This window comes from Callithrix jacchus, chromosome 16 (genome assembly GCF_049354715.1).
Source record: "Callithrix jacchus isolate 240 chromosome 16, calJac240_pri, whole genome shotgun sequence".
NCBI lineage: Eukaryota > Metazoa > Chordata > Mammalia > Primates > Cebidae > Callithrix > Callithrix jacchus.
Genome location: NC_133517.1, coordinates 819,005 through 836,018, shown reverse-complemented (window position 1 = coordinate 836,018; position 17,014 = coordinate 819,005). Strand labels below are relative to the sequence as shown.

The 17,014-nt window shown below is 37.8% G+C and overlaps 1 protein-coding gene across 6 annotated transcripts in view; it reads right to left on the bottom strand.

Annotated features, from left to right (window-relative positions):
* ATP6V1H (ATPase H+ transporting V1 subunit H) overlaps positions 1 to 17,014 on the bottom strand; it is a 100,258-nt gene that overhangs the window by 82,833 nt on the left and 411 nt on the right. For 2 of the 6 annotated variants that reach the window (XM_002758895.7, XM_003734936.6), the window contains exons 2-4: positions 15,753 to 15,898; positions 12,218 to 12,320; positions 8,210 to 8,299 (exon numbers count right to left, since the gene is read on the bottom strand). In XM_002758895.7, coding sequence (XP_002758941.1) covers positions 8,210 to 8,299; positions 12,218 to 12,320; positions 15,753 to 15,865 — 306 coding nt within the window. In that variant the 5' untranslated portion in view covers positions 15,866 to 15,898. Of the gene's footprint in view, positions 1 to 8,209; positions 8,300 to 11,685; positions 12,321 to 15,752; positions 15,899 to 17,014 lie in introns of those variants that run through there. The other 4 variants (XM_035277162.3, XM_078352448.1, XM_078352446.1 and 1 more) reach the window with 2 other exon arrangements.

Below are 17,014 nucleotides of genomic sequence, written 5' to 3'. Positions count from 1 at the left end.
CAGGAGACTTGTTTGAACCCTGAAGGTGGAGGTTGCAATGTGCCAAGATCATGCCATTGCACTCCAGCCTACACAATGGAACAAGACTCCATCTCAGGTGCAATGGCTCACACCTGAATCTCAGAACTCTGGAAGGCCAGGCCTGGGCAGGCAGATTTCTTGAGGCCAGTAGTTCAAGACTAGACTGGCCAACATGGCGAAATACCACGTCTACTAAAAATATAAAAATTAGCTAGGCATGGTAGCACACGCCTATAATCCCAGCTGCTACTCTGGAGGCTGAGGCATGAGAACAGCTTTAACTTGGGAGGTGAAGGCTGCAGTGAGCTGGGATCACACCACTGCACTCCAGCCTGTGCAACAAAGTGAGACCCTGTCTCAAAAAAAAAAAAAAAATGGTATTCCTGAATGACAAATTTTGTACACCACCCAAATCCATGACATGAATAGATGAAAGAACCCCACGCAGATACAAAACTACCATAAAAAAGAAACCAAACACTGCAAATCAAAAGATCTCAGATGATGAAATTCGTCTCCCAAAAATACAACCACAAAACGAAACTGTAATATAACAATGCAAACTGAATTAAGTATTCTCAAACATCTGGAAAGATAAAATGCCACCTTGGCTCAGAAGTTCAAAACCACAACTGAGAATTTGTCCCTAACAAAGGAAAATTTTAAAGCAGCTGATTGAATTCAGAAGAGAAATGAAAGAAAAGAGCAAAACGGTCTCAAAAATTAAAACTAAATTATAAGGTGTTCAACAGAGAACAGACTCAGAAGTCAAAGAGCTGTGAAGCAGAGATTGTCTATCAGCCGAGCTTAATCAAGAGAAAACTTCAGCAGAAGAACCAGTGGTAAAATTTAACATGACAGAACAAAGGTGGGAACAAGTATAGAATGACAACATGTAAATGCTGTATGTTCTGACAAAGTAAAAAAGAGCCACTAAAAAATTAGAGCGGAAAAGTAGAATACGTTCATTGTTGCAATCAAAAAAATAGTATTGAAAATGACGAACCAAATAATTAAGGAATAGAACGGGATTAATGGTATTAAAGGGCTATAAATACAAAGATAACCAATAGAACAAACCCAAAACTCCCTAAATGCCACAAAGCTTAATAAAAATGCAAACAAAACACCTAATGGAGAATAAAACAGTAATGCACACAGTAATTTTAACACACTGTAACAGTTGAGACCAAATTTCTTAGTAATATTCATAAATGTGAATGGCTTAATTTAAAAAAAAAGGAAAAAAAAGGGCTTTCAACTTGCAAAGCAAGACCCAGATCTATACTGGATACAAAAGACTTACCTAAAACAAAATGATTCACCTAAAAAAGGGACAGGGAAAGATACACAGACAAGTAGAAACAAGAAGCAGCCATGAGTTGCTACACCAGTACCAAAGCAGAGTTTAAGCCAAAATATATTAAGTGGGATACTTTTTAACCATAAATGCCACAATTTACTGTAGATGTAACACTAATGTGTATATATATGCACCAAATACAGCATCCACCTTTCTAAAGTGAAAACTACAAAAGATATTAGAAAAAATAGTAAAAAAAAAAAAAAAATGCATTTATAAGGGGGAGACTTTTAACATACCACTCATAGTACAAAAAAAAAGCAGACCACAAAAGTAGTAGACAAAAAGTAAAGGTATAGAAAACCTACATCCTAAATTATTAACATAATCAATAAAGTAGATCTCATGAGTATAAATCAAACCTACACCCCAAAAGAAAGAATACATCTTCTCAAGCACACCTGGTACATTTACAAAAATGATCATATACTAACTAAAAAAAAAAAAAAATCAGTAAATTCCATAAAGTAGAAATGTTTTTAAAACATGATAAAGCTCGAAATCAATAACAAAATATTTTAATGCATTTCTACCTAAAAAAATTAGGTAGAAAATTAAAATATAAACAATGTGGGGAAACCCTGTTTTAGTTAGTATATTTCTACCTAATTTTTTTAGGTAGAAATGCATTAAAATATTTTGTTATTGATTTCGAGCTTTATCATGTTTTAAAAACATTTCTACTTTATGGAATTTACTGATTTTTTTTTTTAGTTAGTATATGATCATTTTTGTAAATGTACCAGGTGAAAATTAAAATATAAACAACCCTCTGTGAAAGAGAACATAGAAACTGAATTAAGAAAACCCTAAATCACTACACATCAGATCTGAAGAGATACACTTTAAGCAGTAATCAAAGGAAAATGTATACCTTTAAATATTTATTTCTTCTTTTTTTTTTTTTTTCTTTTTTTGGCCAGGCTGGAGTGTAATGATGCAATCTCAGCTCACTGCAACCTCCTTTGCAGTTCAAGTGATTCCCAGGTTCAAGCAATTCTCCTGCCTCAGCCTCCCAAGTACCTGGGATTACAAGCGTGCATCACCATACCCAGCTAATTTTGTATTTTTAGTACACTGCATTTCTATTTTCACCATGTTGGCCAGGCTGGTCTCAAACTCTTGCACTCACGATCCAGCCACCGTGGTCTCCCAGAATGCTGGAATTACAAGCATGAGCCATAGTGCCCAGCCAATATTTATTTCTTCTTAATAAAAGAGTGGAAATTAAATTCCCAGTTCAAAATGCTAGAAAAACAAGGTAAACAGCAAAGAAGAGTAAGGGAGGAATATAATAAAGCCAAAAGCAGAAATTAAGGTAGAGAAAAGAAAAACTATATAGATCAATTATGAAAATCCTGACTGAAAAAGATTAACAAAATGGGGGAGAAACACTAGTTAATCAAGAAAAAAAGCAGAAAGCATGAATATACAAAATAAGAAATGACATGAGGGACATAATATGGAAATAGAGAAAAAAATTTTGAAGCATAACATTTAGTAAGATTACATACAATCTTCTATGAAAACGTAAAAGCTTCAATATAATAATTTCCAAAGAAAATACAGATTATCAAATTATCACCATTTGAGATAGAAAGCTTCAAATGACCAACTCCTGTAGAAGACACAGAGAAAGCTATCAAAGAATTACAAACCAAAAAACAACAGGTTCAGATGTATTCACAAGGGAATCTTTCCAAAACGTGGCCTGTGTAGTCCTGATGCTACATAAATTACTGCAAAGCACAAGCAAATAAAGAAAAATCTCCAAATTCTCTTTATAAAGCAAGTATAATGCTAATACCTAAACCAAATCAAGAAAGCAAAAAATATAAATGAAATTATAAACCACTAACACATATGAACACTGAGGCAAAAATCCTAAATAACAGAAAAGAGAATTCGATATCATCTCAAGAAAATAAAGACATATGACCAAGTGGGATTCAACCTCAAATGCAAGGTTGGTTCAGTATTAGAAAATCCATTACTATAATTCACTATATTTATATACCTAAGGACAGGGAAAAAAAAAGTCACTCAATTATCTACATTGCCCAGAGAATAACAGCCTTCAACAAAATTCAACACCTATTCTTAATAACAGCACTCAAAAAATAAGAACTGGCAAGTTCTTATAACCCACAAGAATTTAAAAAGAAGCAAAATCACCTGTTTTATAACCCGTAAGAACTGAAAAACAAGTAAAATAATCTGTTTTTGCAGAATATACCGTTATAAATTGGAGGAAAATTCAATCACAAAAGTAATTCAAACAAAAGAATTCACTAAGATACCAAAACAGAAAATATACAGAGATCAATGACTTTCACATACATTACCAAAAGTTCAGAGATAAAATGGAAAAGAAATGCTATTTTTAACAGTAATAGGAAGATAAAATACTAAGGCATAAACTTAACAAGAAATGCTACAAAACCATTATGTGAAAATCACAACATTCCTGAAGACACAGACATATACCAAACAAAAAGAAAGGCATACCTTGTCCTTAGTAAAATTCAGTACAAGGGGAGAGGCATCCACCATTCCTGACAAACAACATCATTTCTCCCTAAGTTAACTTATAAATTTACTACTAGTTTTTTAAAAAGAGACAGTCTCTCACTATGTTGCCCAGGCCGGTTTCAAACTCCTGCCTTCAAGCAATCCTCCCACCTCCAAAGGTGCTAGAAGTACAAGCTGGAGCCAGTGCCAGGCCTTGCTTTGATTTTTTTAATAGTAAGTTACAGATTTAACACAACTTGGTAATAATACCAACAAACTTTTTCATAGATCATATAAGCTGACACTTCATTTCATACAAGAAAAAACCCAACAATCAAGAATACCTAAGTAATACTGGGGCAAAAAACTGCAAAGGGAAGTAACCGTAAGATCCTCTAGTTAAAACTGGGTGGTGCTGGAACATGAATACACAGGCATTCCAGAAGCAAAGCATAAAAGGTACAGAAAGAAACCCAGCTATAGAGGGAGGTTTAATGCTAAAGGCAGCATCTGCAACACTGCGGCGAAGACAGACATTTTAATAAATAGTGCTAGGACAACCGAATGGCCATTTGGAAATAAAATTAGGCACATGCCTTACACCATAGACAAGAACCAACTCTAAGCAGGCCAAATGTCTAACTAAACATGAAACTATACAAGTATTACAAAAAAATCTTGGTGAATTCCACTATAAACTCAGGTATAAGGAAAAGTTTTCTATTCCTCAAAATCTAGATTTTAAAAAAATTCTGATAAATTAGACCACATAAAAAACAAAAATAAAATTGTTTTACCCTGTGAAAAATGTTATAAGCTAAGACAAAAGGTAAATAACAAACAGGGAAAGAATATTTGCACTTTATATCAGAGATATATGCCCTACCGAGACCAGCTCAGCTGTAAGACCCTCCCCCCCGCCCCCGACCCAAGCGGCACTGAGGCATTAAGAAGCAGACACCCAGATAGAGCAGCAAAGTGGGACTATCGGGGGACCAACAGCCTTCTGAGCTGAGAGCCTCAGAGTGCTGACAGCATTCCAGGCTGAGGGCCTTGAGCAGACACTGACCCATGTAGTTATTCTCTCTTAACAGGTGATTATTATTAACAAACAGGTGTTCTGTGTTTTCTCATAGACCCAAGATAAACTAGGTAGGCAGCTGGTGCCTGCTTACCACTAATTACAAACAAACTAAACAGTATTCTCTGTGAGGGAGCCACGGGGGCAGGGACACATACCCCGTGCTTAAAGACTTGTTTTAACTGACGTATGATATAAATACACTATTTTACTATGTTAGAATGCCCCAAGCAGCTTCCACTTGGCAGGGGGCCAGCCAGGTTTTCCTTGCCATTGTTCTCAGCAAACAATATAATTTATCATACACTCAGCATTTCTCAACAATGCCCAATATATAAAGAACTCTTAAAAATAAAATGAACAAACAGTTCAGAGAAAAAATGTAAAAGCAACCTTTAAGATCATCTGAAGATGTTCAACCTTGGATACCGTTCTGATAGGCAAAAATGTAACAGCTTGACAATATCCTCTGTTGAGAAGGTTACAGGGAACCAGGCACTCACACACTGCTGATGAGAATGCAAAATAAAACATCTGGCAATATCTTAACAAACTACATATGGAGTTCCCTCTTACCCAGCAATCCATTTCTAAGAATTTATCATGAAATACATATCCAACAGCACAAAAATACATTTGCACAAGGTTATTCTCTGCTTCATGATTTCTACCAACCACAACATCCATTAATATATCAGAGGCTGAGTAAACTATGCTACATCCACTAATGGGATACCATGTAGCTGTCAAATCAGAAAAGGGAGGTGAGATCTCTGTGAACTGACAAGTAATGATTGCTGACATATTTGGTTAAGTGAAACAAGCAAAAAATAAGAGACTCTATCTAGTGTTTTGTAGAAATAAGAGGGGTAAATAAGAAAATATACATGTGTCCGCCTATCTATGTTCACAGAAAAAAAAATTATATTGGGCTGAGCACAGTGGCTCATATCTGTAATACCAGCGCTTTGGGAGGCCGAGGAGGGCAGATCACTTTAGGTCAGGAGTTCAAGACCACCTTGGCAAACATGGTGAAACCCCATCTCAACTAAAAAAAAATACAAAAATGAGACAGGCATGGTGGCAGGTGCATGTAACCCAGCTACTCAGGAGGCTGAGGCAGTAGAATTGCTTGAACCCAGGAGGCGGAGGTGGCAGTGAGCTGAGATCGCACCACTGCATTCCAGCCTGGGCGACAGAGCAAGACCCTATCTCAAAAAAAAATAATAATAATAATAATACACAAGGATGAGGGAAAAACTAAAATACAACAGAAACAAATGACTCTTACAGTATTTGATGGAAAATAACCACTCTGAAACTTGAACACTCTGTCTACATACCCTCAGTTTAAAACAAAAAACTAAAAACAAATACTGAACTCTAGGTAAAAGGGTTGTTTTTTATGTGTACATGTTTCTTTCAACTCTTATTTTAGGTTCAGGGGTACATGTGCCGGTGCGTTACACAGGTAAACTCAGGTCAGAGGGTATGTTGTACAGATTATTTCATAATCCAGGTACTAAGCCTAGTACCCAATAGTTAATTTTTTTCTAATCCTTTCCCTCCTCCCACTCCCACCCAGTAGACCCAGTGACCGTTGCTCCCCGCTTTGTGTCCGTGTGTTCTCATCGTTTAGCTCCCACTTATAATTGAGATCATGGGGAATTTGCTTTTCAGTTCCTGTGTTAGTTTACCAAGGACAATGACCGCCAGCTCCATCCATGTTCCTGCAAAGGAAATGATCTTGTTCTGTTTATGGCTGCAAAGTATTCCATGAAGTGTATGTATGTTATCTTTATCCAGACTGCCACTGATGAACATTGAGACTGATTCCATGTCTTTGCTAACGTGAACAGTGCTGCAATGAACATACCGTGCATGTGTCTTGATGGCTACACGATTTATATTCCTTTGGGTATCTACCCAGCAATGGGATTGGTGGGTCAAACAGTCATTCTGTTTTTAGCTCTTTCAAGAGTCACCACACTGCTTTCCTCACTGATTGAGTTGCATGAGCCCACAACTCTGAAACTATTTTCTGTGTATTAGTGTAGAACAAACAAGTAAATACACTGAGGATAGGAGCAACTCACAATCTCACTGTTACAGAAGAGGAACACATATGGAAAAGAGAGACAAGAAGAACCCTGTGGTGCTCAGCTGACATGTGATAGAAGCTACCAGCATGTCATGGTGTTAATTTACAGAGAGAAACATGTGAACAGTCACTGGGGATTTGAGCAACCACGGTCCGCATGCCGACTCACAACTCCCTCATTCTAGGCGCAGTCCCATACAGTAACCAACACAACCAGGGCAGATCAGAACATTCACTTTTTTCTAAACCTTACTGTTTTAAATGAAAAAGTGCTCAGAGAGACCAAAGTCACTCTCAGACAGGCCTGATATTGATCCTTCCTCATGTTATAAAATCACTAGATTCCTGTAAAGGACATGATGACCCCTAGGAAGACAGCACCATTCTGCCCAACCTTTGTATTCCCAATCATAGTACAGTGCTTGGTGAAAAGTAGGCCATCAGTAAATTTTTTCTTCCTTGTAAGTTAACAGAATCACCCTCCCTAAATACCCAGACTGACTGTTTCCTTCAAGTCTCTTGAGACACTCAGCAGCTGGAAGACCTATCTCATAAGAACTGCTCTACATACCAACAATCTAAGCCTAGATTATATTCTAGTGTAAAATATATAAATATAAATGAAGGAGTCCTCTATAATTGGGTTCAGGGATGGTAAAGCATAAAATAGGAACTGTACAAAACTGGAAAAGTTTCTGATGATAAGCAAAACTGTTCCCAAAAGGAATGAAAACACCGAACCTCCAGGGTCTGGCACTGGCCTAGAACACGTGAGCACGGAAACGTGTTGACTGACTGAATACAAAGGAGCCATAGCAGCTGTAAGTACACAGGGTATCCAGAAAGCCTCAGGTGATTCACCAAGCTTTGCTGGCATTCAACTCTCAGGTATCTCGGAAAAATATACATACTGATTACTTGGTATTCTGAAAAACAAAAAGAGCCTGCGTGTGGGTATCTCTGTCTTTAGCTCTATTAGCAAATTACAACCCACATAAATGAGAAAAATATATTATCACACTCTAGAAGAGTACCAGTGTACTCTTAAGTGAAATCTCACCCAAAATGTTGCTACTGTGAAATACACAAAAAGATGAAGTCACCAAATGTGTTAAGTAAAGGATACACCTACCTGCAGCATATCATCCACCATCGTGAGTATATACTGAACAGTCTGTTCTTTGGAGATATGAGTCATCAGATTTATAAATGTTTTAGCACACTACAAAAAATGAAATTAACGTTATTGTTTTTATTTGCAAACACAATATTTTAATGAAACATCAGTGAAACATTGTTTCTCTTTCCATAAATTAGAATACAAATACTATTAACCAATAAATTTTACTTACAGAAAACGTATACCTTTTACAAACATTATGATGACGTATGGGAGGATCTTACTATGACTTGCATCAGCTTATAATGATTCTAGGGCCAGGTTTAAACTCAGCATATAAATCAAATAGGGTGCAAATCAAAACACTCTATAAAAATCCCTTAAATCACCCTCAAAAAACATAGTTTTAAGTGTGCAACATCACTCAGCAACAGGTTTGGAGTCATACTTTGAAAAACTTCCCCACCCTAAGGATGTCTAAAGTGAAGTGTATTTCACTCAGTATCCATTCATTCAATAAATCCCAAATGCAACAAAGAACATGTGATAAAAGCCATGCTATAAAAAATGGAGACCTTATCAAAATCGTATTCATCCTAGAACTTATGCTTATCTATGAATCACGTCTTCCATGTATAGAGAGTCCACTCACCATAAGGAATACGAAAAGTTAACAGTAACAAATAATGGGGATTTTTAGTCAAAACATTAAAGTGGTAACACTTTAACCTCTTTAAGAAAAAAAAAAGATACAAGCTACCCATGGTATTTCTGTCAGAACTCTTTGCAGATATACTGCCATTTTGTTTAGATAAAAGGTTTCCTGGCATCAGCCCCATAAAAGGCCCATCACACCAGACACTGCAATTAAGAAAGAACTGTTTTTGCACACTTAATAAGAAACAGGTTTTTAAAAAATGGAAAAAAAAAAAAAAAGAAAGGGCTGTTTTAACTCCTAACTTAAGGGAAAAGTCTTATTAACGCACATCCCCAGTGTCACCAGGCACATGGCAGGGACTCAGTGTGCATGTACTGAACGAATAGTGAATGAGCTGCATGCTCCATTGTACACGCAGCTGGGGAAGCTTTTTCAAAGGATGACGCCAACAGCAGACATCACAAAGAAAGGAAAGAACTAGATTTCATCACACAACTTCAACTTCAATATGCCAAAGAGCCCCATAAACCAAGTTAAAAATTCAACACACAATCTGGGAAAATACGGCATGCACAAAGCTGGTATACTTAAAACATAAAGGAATCTGACTCATCAATAAGATTAAAAACACTTCCACAGACAAGTAAATAAAAAACATACAGCCACGTGTCACTTAACAATGAGGAGAGTTCTGAGAAATTCACCATTAGGCAATTTCCTTGTTGTGTGAGCATCCTAGAGTGTACTTAAACCCAGATAGCAGTGCCTACTACATACCGAGGCTTTATGGTAGAGCCTATGGCTCCTAGGCTACACACCTGCACAGTCTGTAACTGTACCGAATACTGCAGGCAACTGTAACACAATGCTAAGTACAGTAAAAATAAGGTAGTATAATCTTATAGGACCACCGCTGCATACACAGTCCGATACCTACCAACATGTTTATGTAGTCAACACATGACAGTGTTGACAGAAGCAACTGATATGGATACAAAAGGTGCCAAAAACCATCTGACAATGGGTAACACTATTACATTAAGATACTATCTTGTCGGCCGGGCCTGGTGGCTCACCCCTGTAATCCAAGCACTTTGCAGGCCAAGGCACTGAGGTTGGGACTTCAAGACCAACCTAACCAACATGGTGAAACCCCATCTTTAAAAAAAAAAAGATACTATCTTTCGCCTATCAAAATGACCAAAAGATGAATGGCTACAGCCAGAGTGGGTGCTGGAGCAGGGGAGCACGGGCCCTCTCATATTCTGCTGGCAGGATCTGTAAGCTGGTACAATCTAACAAGAGGGCATTCTCATTATATCAAAAACTCTCACATGCTCAAATAGTTTAATCAATAATTACACTTCATTTTTTTGTTTTTTATATTTTTAGCAGAGATAGGATTTTACCATGTTGGCCAGGCTGGTCTCGAACTCTGACCTCAAGTGATCTGCCCTCCTCAGCCTCCCAAAGCGATAGGATTACAGGCCAGATAATAGCATTTCTAAAATTTATTATGAGAAGATTACTAAATGTTCATCTCAAAACAGAAAAAAATGGAAGCAGCCAAAATTTGCAACAGTATAGAATTAGTTTAGATCATTACAGTTCATCCATTAAATGGAAAATTACACAATGGAACTTTCCATAAATGGAAACTAATAATTAATTATTTTAAATACCACAGAAATATCTTTACAGGCATAGCAGGGGAGAGAAGAATATACAGTTAAACGAAGAAAACAAAGCTATATACATATAACCCCTTTTGTAAAAAGTTCACATTTGCAGAAATAAGTGTGTAAGTTATATGCACAGAAAAATATTTAGAGAGGTATACACTAAGGGTCAACAAGTCATCTTGAACAGAGAAATATTAGGCAGATTAACATTTCTCTTTTGCTTAATAGTATTTTATTTTTCTACGATAAATGTATCACAAAAGAAGGTAAAACATCAATATATATAACTCAACATTTTAAACCACTGTATACGAAAAAAACCCACAACACTTCAAAGATAAATAGTAAAGTCTGCTATAAATGAGGCAAACAGTAATAGATTTTGTATGTAAAAAGACTGTATATCAAAAGGTAATAAAACCCTATATACAGGGATTAAATTCATCCATTAAATAGAAAATTACACAATTACACAATTTTTCTGTGCATATAACTTACACACTTATTTCTGCAAATGTGAACTTTTTACAAAAGGGGTTATATGTATATAGCTTTGTTTTCTTCATTTAACTGTATATTCTTCTCTCCCCTGCTATGCCTGTAAAGATATTTCTGTGGTATTTAAAATAATTAATTATTAGTTTCCATTTATGGAAAGTTCCATTGTGTAATTTTCCATTTAATGGATGAATTTAATCCCTATAGATTAAAAAAAATAGAATGCCCCCAAAAAATTTTTTCAAAGAAGATATAAATACTTAATGAATCAACAGGAAAATAGTGTAATCCCATGTCATCAATGTGATAAGATGTCCCTTTCGACTTAGCAAATTCAAAGATTTTCAATTATATTAGGTATTTCAAACATTACTAGTAAGAATATCAAGCGGAAAAATTATCTTAAAAAAAGTTAAGCAACTTTTAAAACATAATATACTCTGAAACAGTAATTTATTTTCCAGAAATTTATCTTCTAGGAGCACATTCCAAGAAGATATTTAGAAATGCAGAAAAGGATGAAGGTAAACATATTCAATATAACATTTTTTCCAAATTAACAAGAAAACTGAAAGTCACTCATCACTAAGATTTTTCTAAACTTTTAGACGACACAGGCGAGTGTGCATTACACAATGTTCATCGGTCACCTGGCTGCCTTCAGTGTTCACTATACAATGCTCATCGGTCACCTGGCTGCCTTCAGTGTTCACTATACAATGTTCATCGGTCACCTGGCTGCCTTCGGTGTTCACTACACAATGCTCATCGGTCACCTGGCTGCCTTCGGTGTTCACTATACAATGTTCATCAGTCACCTGGCTGCCTTCGGTGTTCACTATACAATGTTCATCGGTCACCTGGCTGCCTTCGGTGTTCACTACACAATGCTCATCGGTCACCTGGCTGCCTTCGGTGTTCACTATACAATGTTCATCGGTCACCTGGCTGCCTTCGGTGTTCACTACACAATGCTCATCGGTCACCTGGCTGCCTTCGGTGTTCACTATACAATGTTCATCGGTCACCTGGCTGCCTTCGGTGTTCACTACACAATGTTCATCGGTCACCTGGCTGCCTTCGGTGTTCACTACACAATGCTCATCGGTCACCTGGCTGCCTTCGGTGTTCACTACACAATGCTCATCGGTCACCTGGCTGCCTTCAGTGTTCATTACACACCTGGCTGCCTTCAGTTTGAAGCATCTCTTGCTTCTCTTCAGGACTTCGTTTCATTTCAAACCTCTGAATAAACTCACAATCTTCAGCAGAAATCATCTGTCCCCTAGAAAGTAAGAATAAGATGTTTTGTTCAGTAAGAGATGAATATGTAAGCAAGTGATAGAGGAATTTTCAGTCTTTGTCTTCTCTCCTTGGCAGCAAAGCACAAGGGCTGATGCAAGGGACCTGGCATCAGACAGACCTGAATTCAACCTCATCTAATTTATCTGCAAAATGCGAACAATTATCACATTGCCTCTAAGGGGCTGCATTGAGGATGAAATTAAATTCACATAAGGTGGTGAGCAGCACCTGGCAAATGGGAGCATTCAGTAAACATCACCTCTCAGCACTACCCAGAGTCCCACCCTTATTCCCCTTTTCAAGCCAAACAATTCACATGACTTTCTAATTTATCAAGTCCAAAGCCACTTTACATGAATTTCTACAGCCATTTTTCTCTAGCATATTCTTTCCATCCAGACCAAAAAAAGGGAGGAAAAAGCTGATTTTCCTCTTCTCTGGAGAACAACTGCCCATCCTGACCCCACACTCTGTTATTTTCCTCTTTATCTTCCGGGGTCGCTTCATCACTGGCTCTTCACCCTTCAAGTCTCCTCCCCAGCACTCGATCATTGAAATTCCAAACTACTTCCTGTGAGAGATTCAGTCAAGACTTTCACGTTCCCTCTCACTCAGTCATCTCCACTGTCTTCCGCCTCCTGAGACAGTCTCGCCGTTTTCGAAGTCAGCATCGTCACCACTGTTACCTTCGCCAGTGGTGAGGACGCTGACTTTGACAACGGCGAGACTGTCTCAGGAGGCAGAAGACATGCAGCTCAACCTTCCCAACTTCTCCACTCCTCAGGTACTCCAAATCCCACAGCAAACCCCATCCTAATCTCTAAATACAGACCCTACCCATTCATTTATGGACTGGCCAGTTATTAAGAAAAAGCTTAATCAAATATAAATGCATATTTCAAATACCACATTTTCATAATAACATGTTAATCTGTGAGGGAAAAAAGCATACTGAGCTCTCGACACTAGGGAGCTCTTTTACAGGTCTTATTATCTCAGTACAGAATGTGATAGAAGATTCACTGATTTCTTCACATTGTATCCAGCCTCCAACAATCTGTAAGCTCTTTTATGAGAGACACATTTCACACTCTCTAGTGCCCACACATGAACAGGCTCAACAGGCACACAGTTAACATTTGGTGAACACTTGCCCACACACCTACAGAGTGGAAGGGTTTTATAAAAGAAATTTGTGAGATGGACAGCAGAACAAAGGACAGACATATATAGGAAAACGGGAAAATATAACATATATCATAGGCCATGGGTAACGAAAAACAGAAATAAAGCAATTTTAAAAATTCCATGTAACTAAAAACACTCCAAACACCAAAGTTAGGGGGCGCTCTGGCCAGACCGCCAGTGCTTTACGATCAACAATATGATTCCATGTAGGCTATAAACAGATCCAGGCTTTATAAACATGAAACTCCCTGTCCTCTAGTCTAAATGCACTCTGGACCAAAGAAATTAGGAAACAGAGCTCAGAATCCCAATTTCACAGGGGATTTAAACAATTACACAGACGCTGATGAACAGAAAAAATATCAGCAAGCCTCCTCTCCTCCCGTCCTTCAGTCAGTGGCCCCACAATAACCCAATTCCCTAAAGAAGGAATCCAGAAGTCATCCAAGACTTCTCTTTCACCCTCACACACCAAATCAATCATTAAGAACTTTCTCAAATGTATCGGTTCTGTTTATTCCAATACCTTAATAACTGCTATAGCCTCTCTCTACCTATAGGCCTATCATCCACAAACTCACCCTTTATGCTGCTGTTAGAACAATTCAGTCAAGAGACAGATTTAGTCTTCTAACTCCCAGCTACAAGATTCACTAGTTTCCAACACCTACGGCTCCTTGGAAAATGGTGAATGGTCTCAAGAAGAGGACTCTAAGACACACACTCCCACCTCCATTCTATCATTTTCATCAGTTTTACATGCTGACTCCACATCAACCATTGGTTTCATGGCTTAAAAATCAGCTTGAAAAGCACTGACTGATAGGATCAAATCCAAACTCCTTCCAACCACACACCCACACATGGCATCTTCACCATCAGCCTCTGGCCGCCTCTCCAGCCTCAGCTCTCTGCACTGCCTGCCTCCAAAACATGTACAGCTCCCACCCAGAGTGCTGATTTTGCCTCCCTGACTTTGCTCATACTATCTGTTCTATTCCCAAAGCTGCTCCTACTTGCCACATGGCTAAATACCCCTCATTCTCGAAAACTCAGTTCAGGGACCATCCCCTTCAGGAAAACTTCCAGAGGGTAGAATTAGTTGTCTTTTTTATGTGCACCTGCCAGACGGTGTACATCCTTCTATTGCCACAGTTAGCATACTGAATTAAAACAATCATTAATACATGTGACTTCCCTACTAGAGTATAAGTTGCTTTAGGGATCGTACTCTATATGGAATTTTTGTGGCCTCAAAGCCTGGAAAAATGCCTCAAACTTGGTAGGCAATCAATGAATGTTTGATGAGTGATTAAATTAACAGAAATGAAAGGATTGTTTTTGTATACTATATATTCCTCCTACAACAACACAAACTATTAATACCAATATAAAATTAACACTAATATAAAACTACAGATTCCTCAATTTGTTTTTCAAAATGCATATGCAAATCAACCGAATTCTTTAATTACTCGGTTATAAATATACCAAAATAAATAGGAAGTCAATAAGATATGGTCAAGAATACACGAATGCTCACTTTACAGACAAGTACAGAATACCAAAACACCAGCACATTAAATAGGAATACACACAAGAAAGAAGGGAGAACTAAAACGTACTGTATTCAACATACTAACGCTTGTATTCTACTATGGGAATACTTTAAAATACATTATTTCAGCAATAAGCCTGTGGGTATGTCTCCCCATTTCACATTTTACTTTTTGAACCTCAGAGAATTTAAATGATTTGCTTAAGATCACCAAACTAATAGCAAGAATCAAAACTCAAACCCAAGTCCCTCAACTCAAACATCTATGCGTTTTATTTGTTGTAAGCACTACTGTAGAAAGGCCTTCTGCCCCCATGCTGACTGCCAGGGCACATTAGACTAGTCTAGCAGGTTTCTCCCCTCATCCCCTCCCCTCTCCGGAGCCCAAAACATTCCTCCTGTGTTTCCTGCTCATTCAAAAAGTACTTCCAGCCAGCCAGGGAAGGTCAAATGTACTATCAGCACCTCTGTTTTCTCACTAGAGTGCCAAGCTGTTTCCACCACACCACACTTAACTCCCCAAGACAGCTAATTATCCTGAGGAGGAAGTGTTTCTTCCACATTTACTAATATTTTCCCAGTATTTCTCTCATAGAAGCATGACCATGAAAAAGACTGAGGCAAAAGCATATGACTGTCCATTATTCACAGCAAAGCGGAACTTACTGAAGATAAGATTGCCAGTTCACTTTGTTTGCACGAACTTCTGCAGCCTTGGCAGCAATAATGTTGGTTGGGACAGCAGCATCCACCGCACCGCGGATATCCATTTTGGTCATCTAAACTGTAACCTTGAATGTCTTTTAACAGATCTTCAATTTAGATGCAAGGTTAAAAAAAAAAGAAAAGAAAAGAAAACAATACTAGGTGTTTCTTTTACACTATTAATATCATCATCTCCCCAGGCATTCAACTCAAATATTAAATGTCCTAAGTCTGAAAGTATCATTATATTTCTAATTCTGTCCACTGCTCCATAAAAGAATTCTTCAGGCTTTTGCTTTTCTAGACAAGATTTTGTCATTACTGGCACTAACACTGCAATAAGATTTTTAAAGCAATCACTTATATACTGAAATCAGAAATCATGATTAAATAGAATAGGTATAAATATGGGAAAATACTGTAAATTTATAGAATTGTGGTTAACTTTTCTCATAAACAATAAGAATATGTATAGTACAGATAAGGCTAGCTACCTTATAAACATTTACTAAGCATCATTTTGCAGTGGCACATTAAAAATTGTTAAATCCTTTCTAAAATTACTCAAAATACAAAAAGTGGTAACATAATTTCTTAGAAGACAGTGCTTTCCTTTGCAAACAAAATTCATAATATTTGCAAAATCAATTCGGAGAGAAATTTTTAGAACAAATACCTATTACAGTTTTTAGGTAAGCCAACAATGGCGGTCTGGTCGGACAACATGAACCTACAATAACGCAATTCTACGTAATTCTCACTCCTAAACGTCCAGATACAAACGACTGATTTTATCACAACACAAAATACAGGTTGCCATCTGCAAAATATAAACTGATGGCCCTGGTCACAAAGAAGCTAAAAATCCTATCAAAAATTCTATTCTGGGTTCCCAGTGACCTTCGTCAATTTGGAACTTAAACTCTGTATCTGAAGATTTGCTGTCTAAACAAACGGGGCCGCGCGGAACGACCGAGACCAGGAAAAAACGGGCTTCAACCGGGCCAGGCTGGAACTCCGCAGCCAAGGAGGCTCAGCCCCAGCCGCCCGCCCGGGGTAGTTCAAGGTGTCACTGGACAGTTACCCACGTCCCTGAACGACTCGCACCCCCAGCAAGCCAGGGCCAGGGCCCAGTCCTAGGACGTTTACCCCTCTCCCTCCACTCTCCTGCCCTCCCTCAAGTTTCTTCTCCCTGCGAGAAACGCTCCAGAATTTCGTAAACG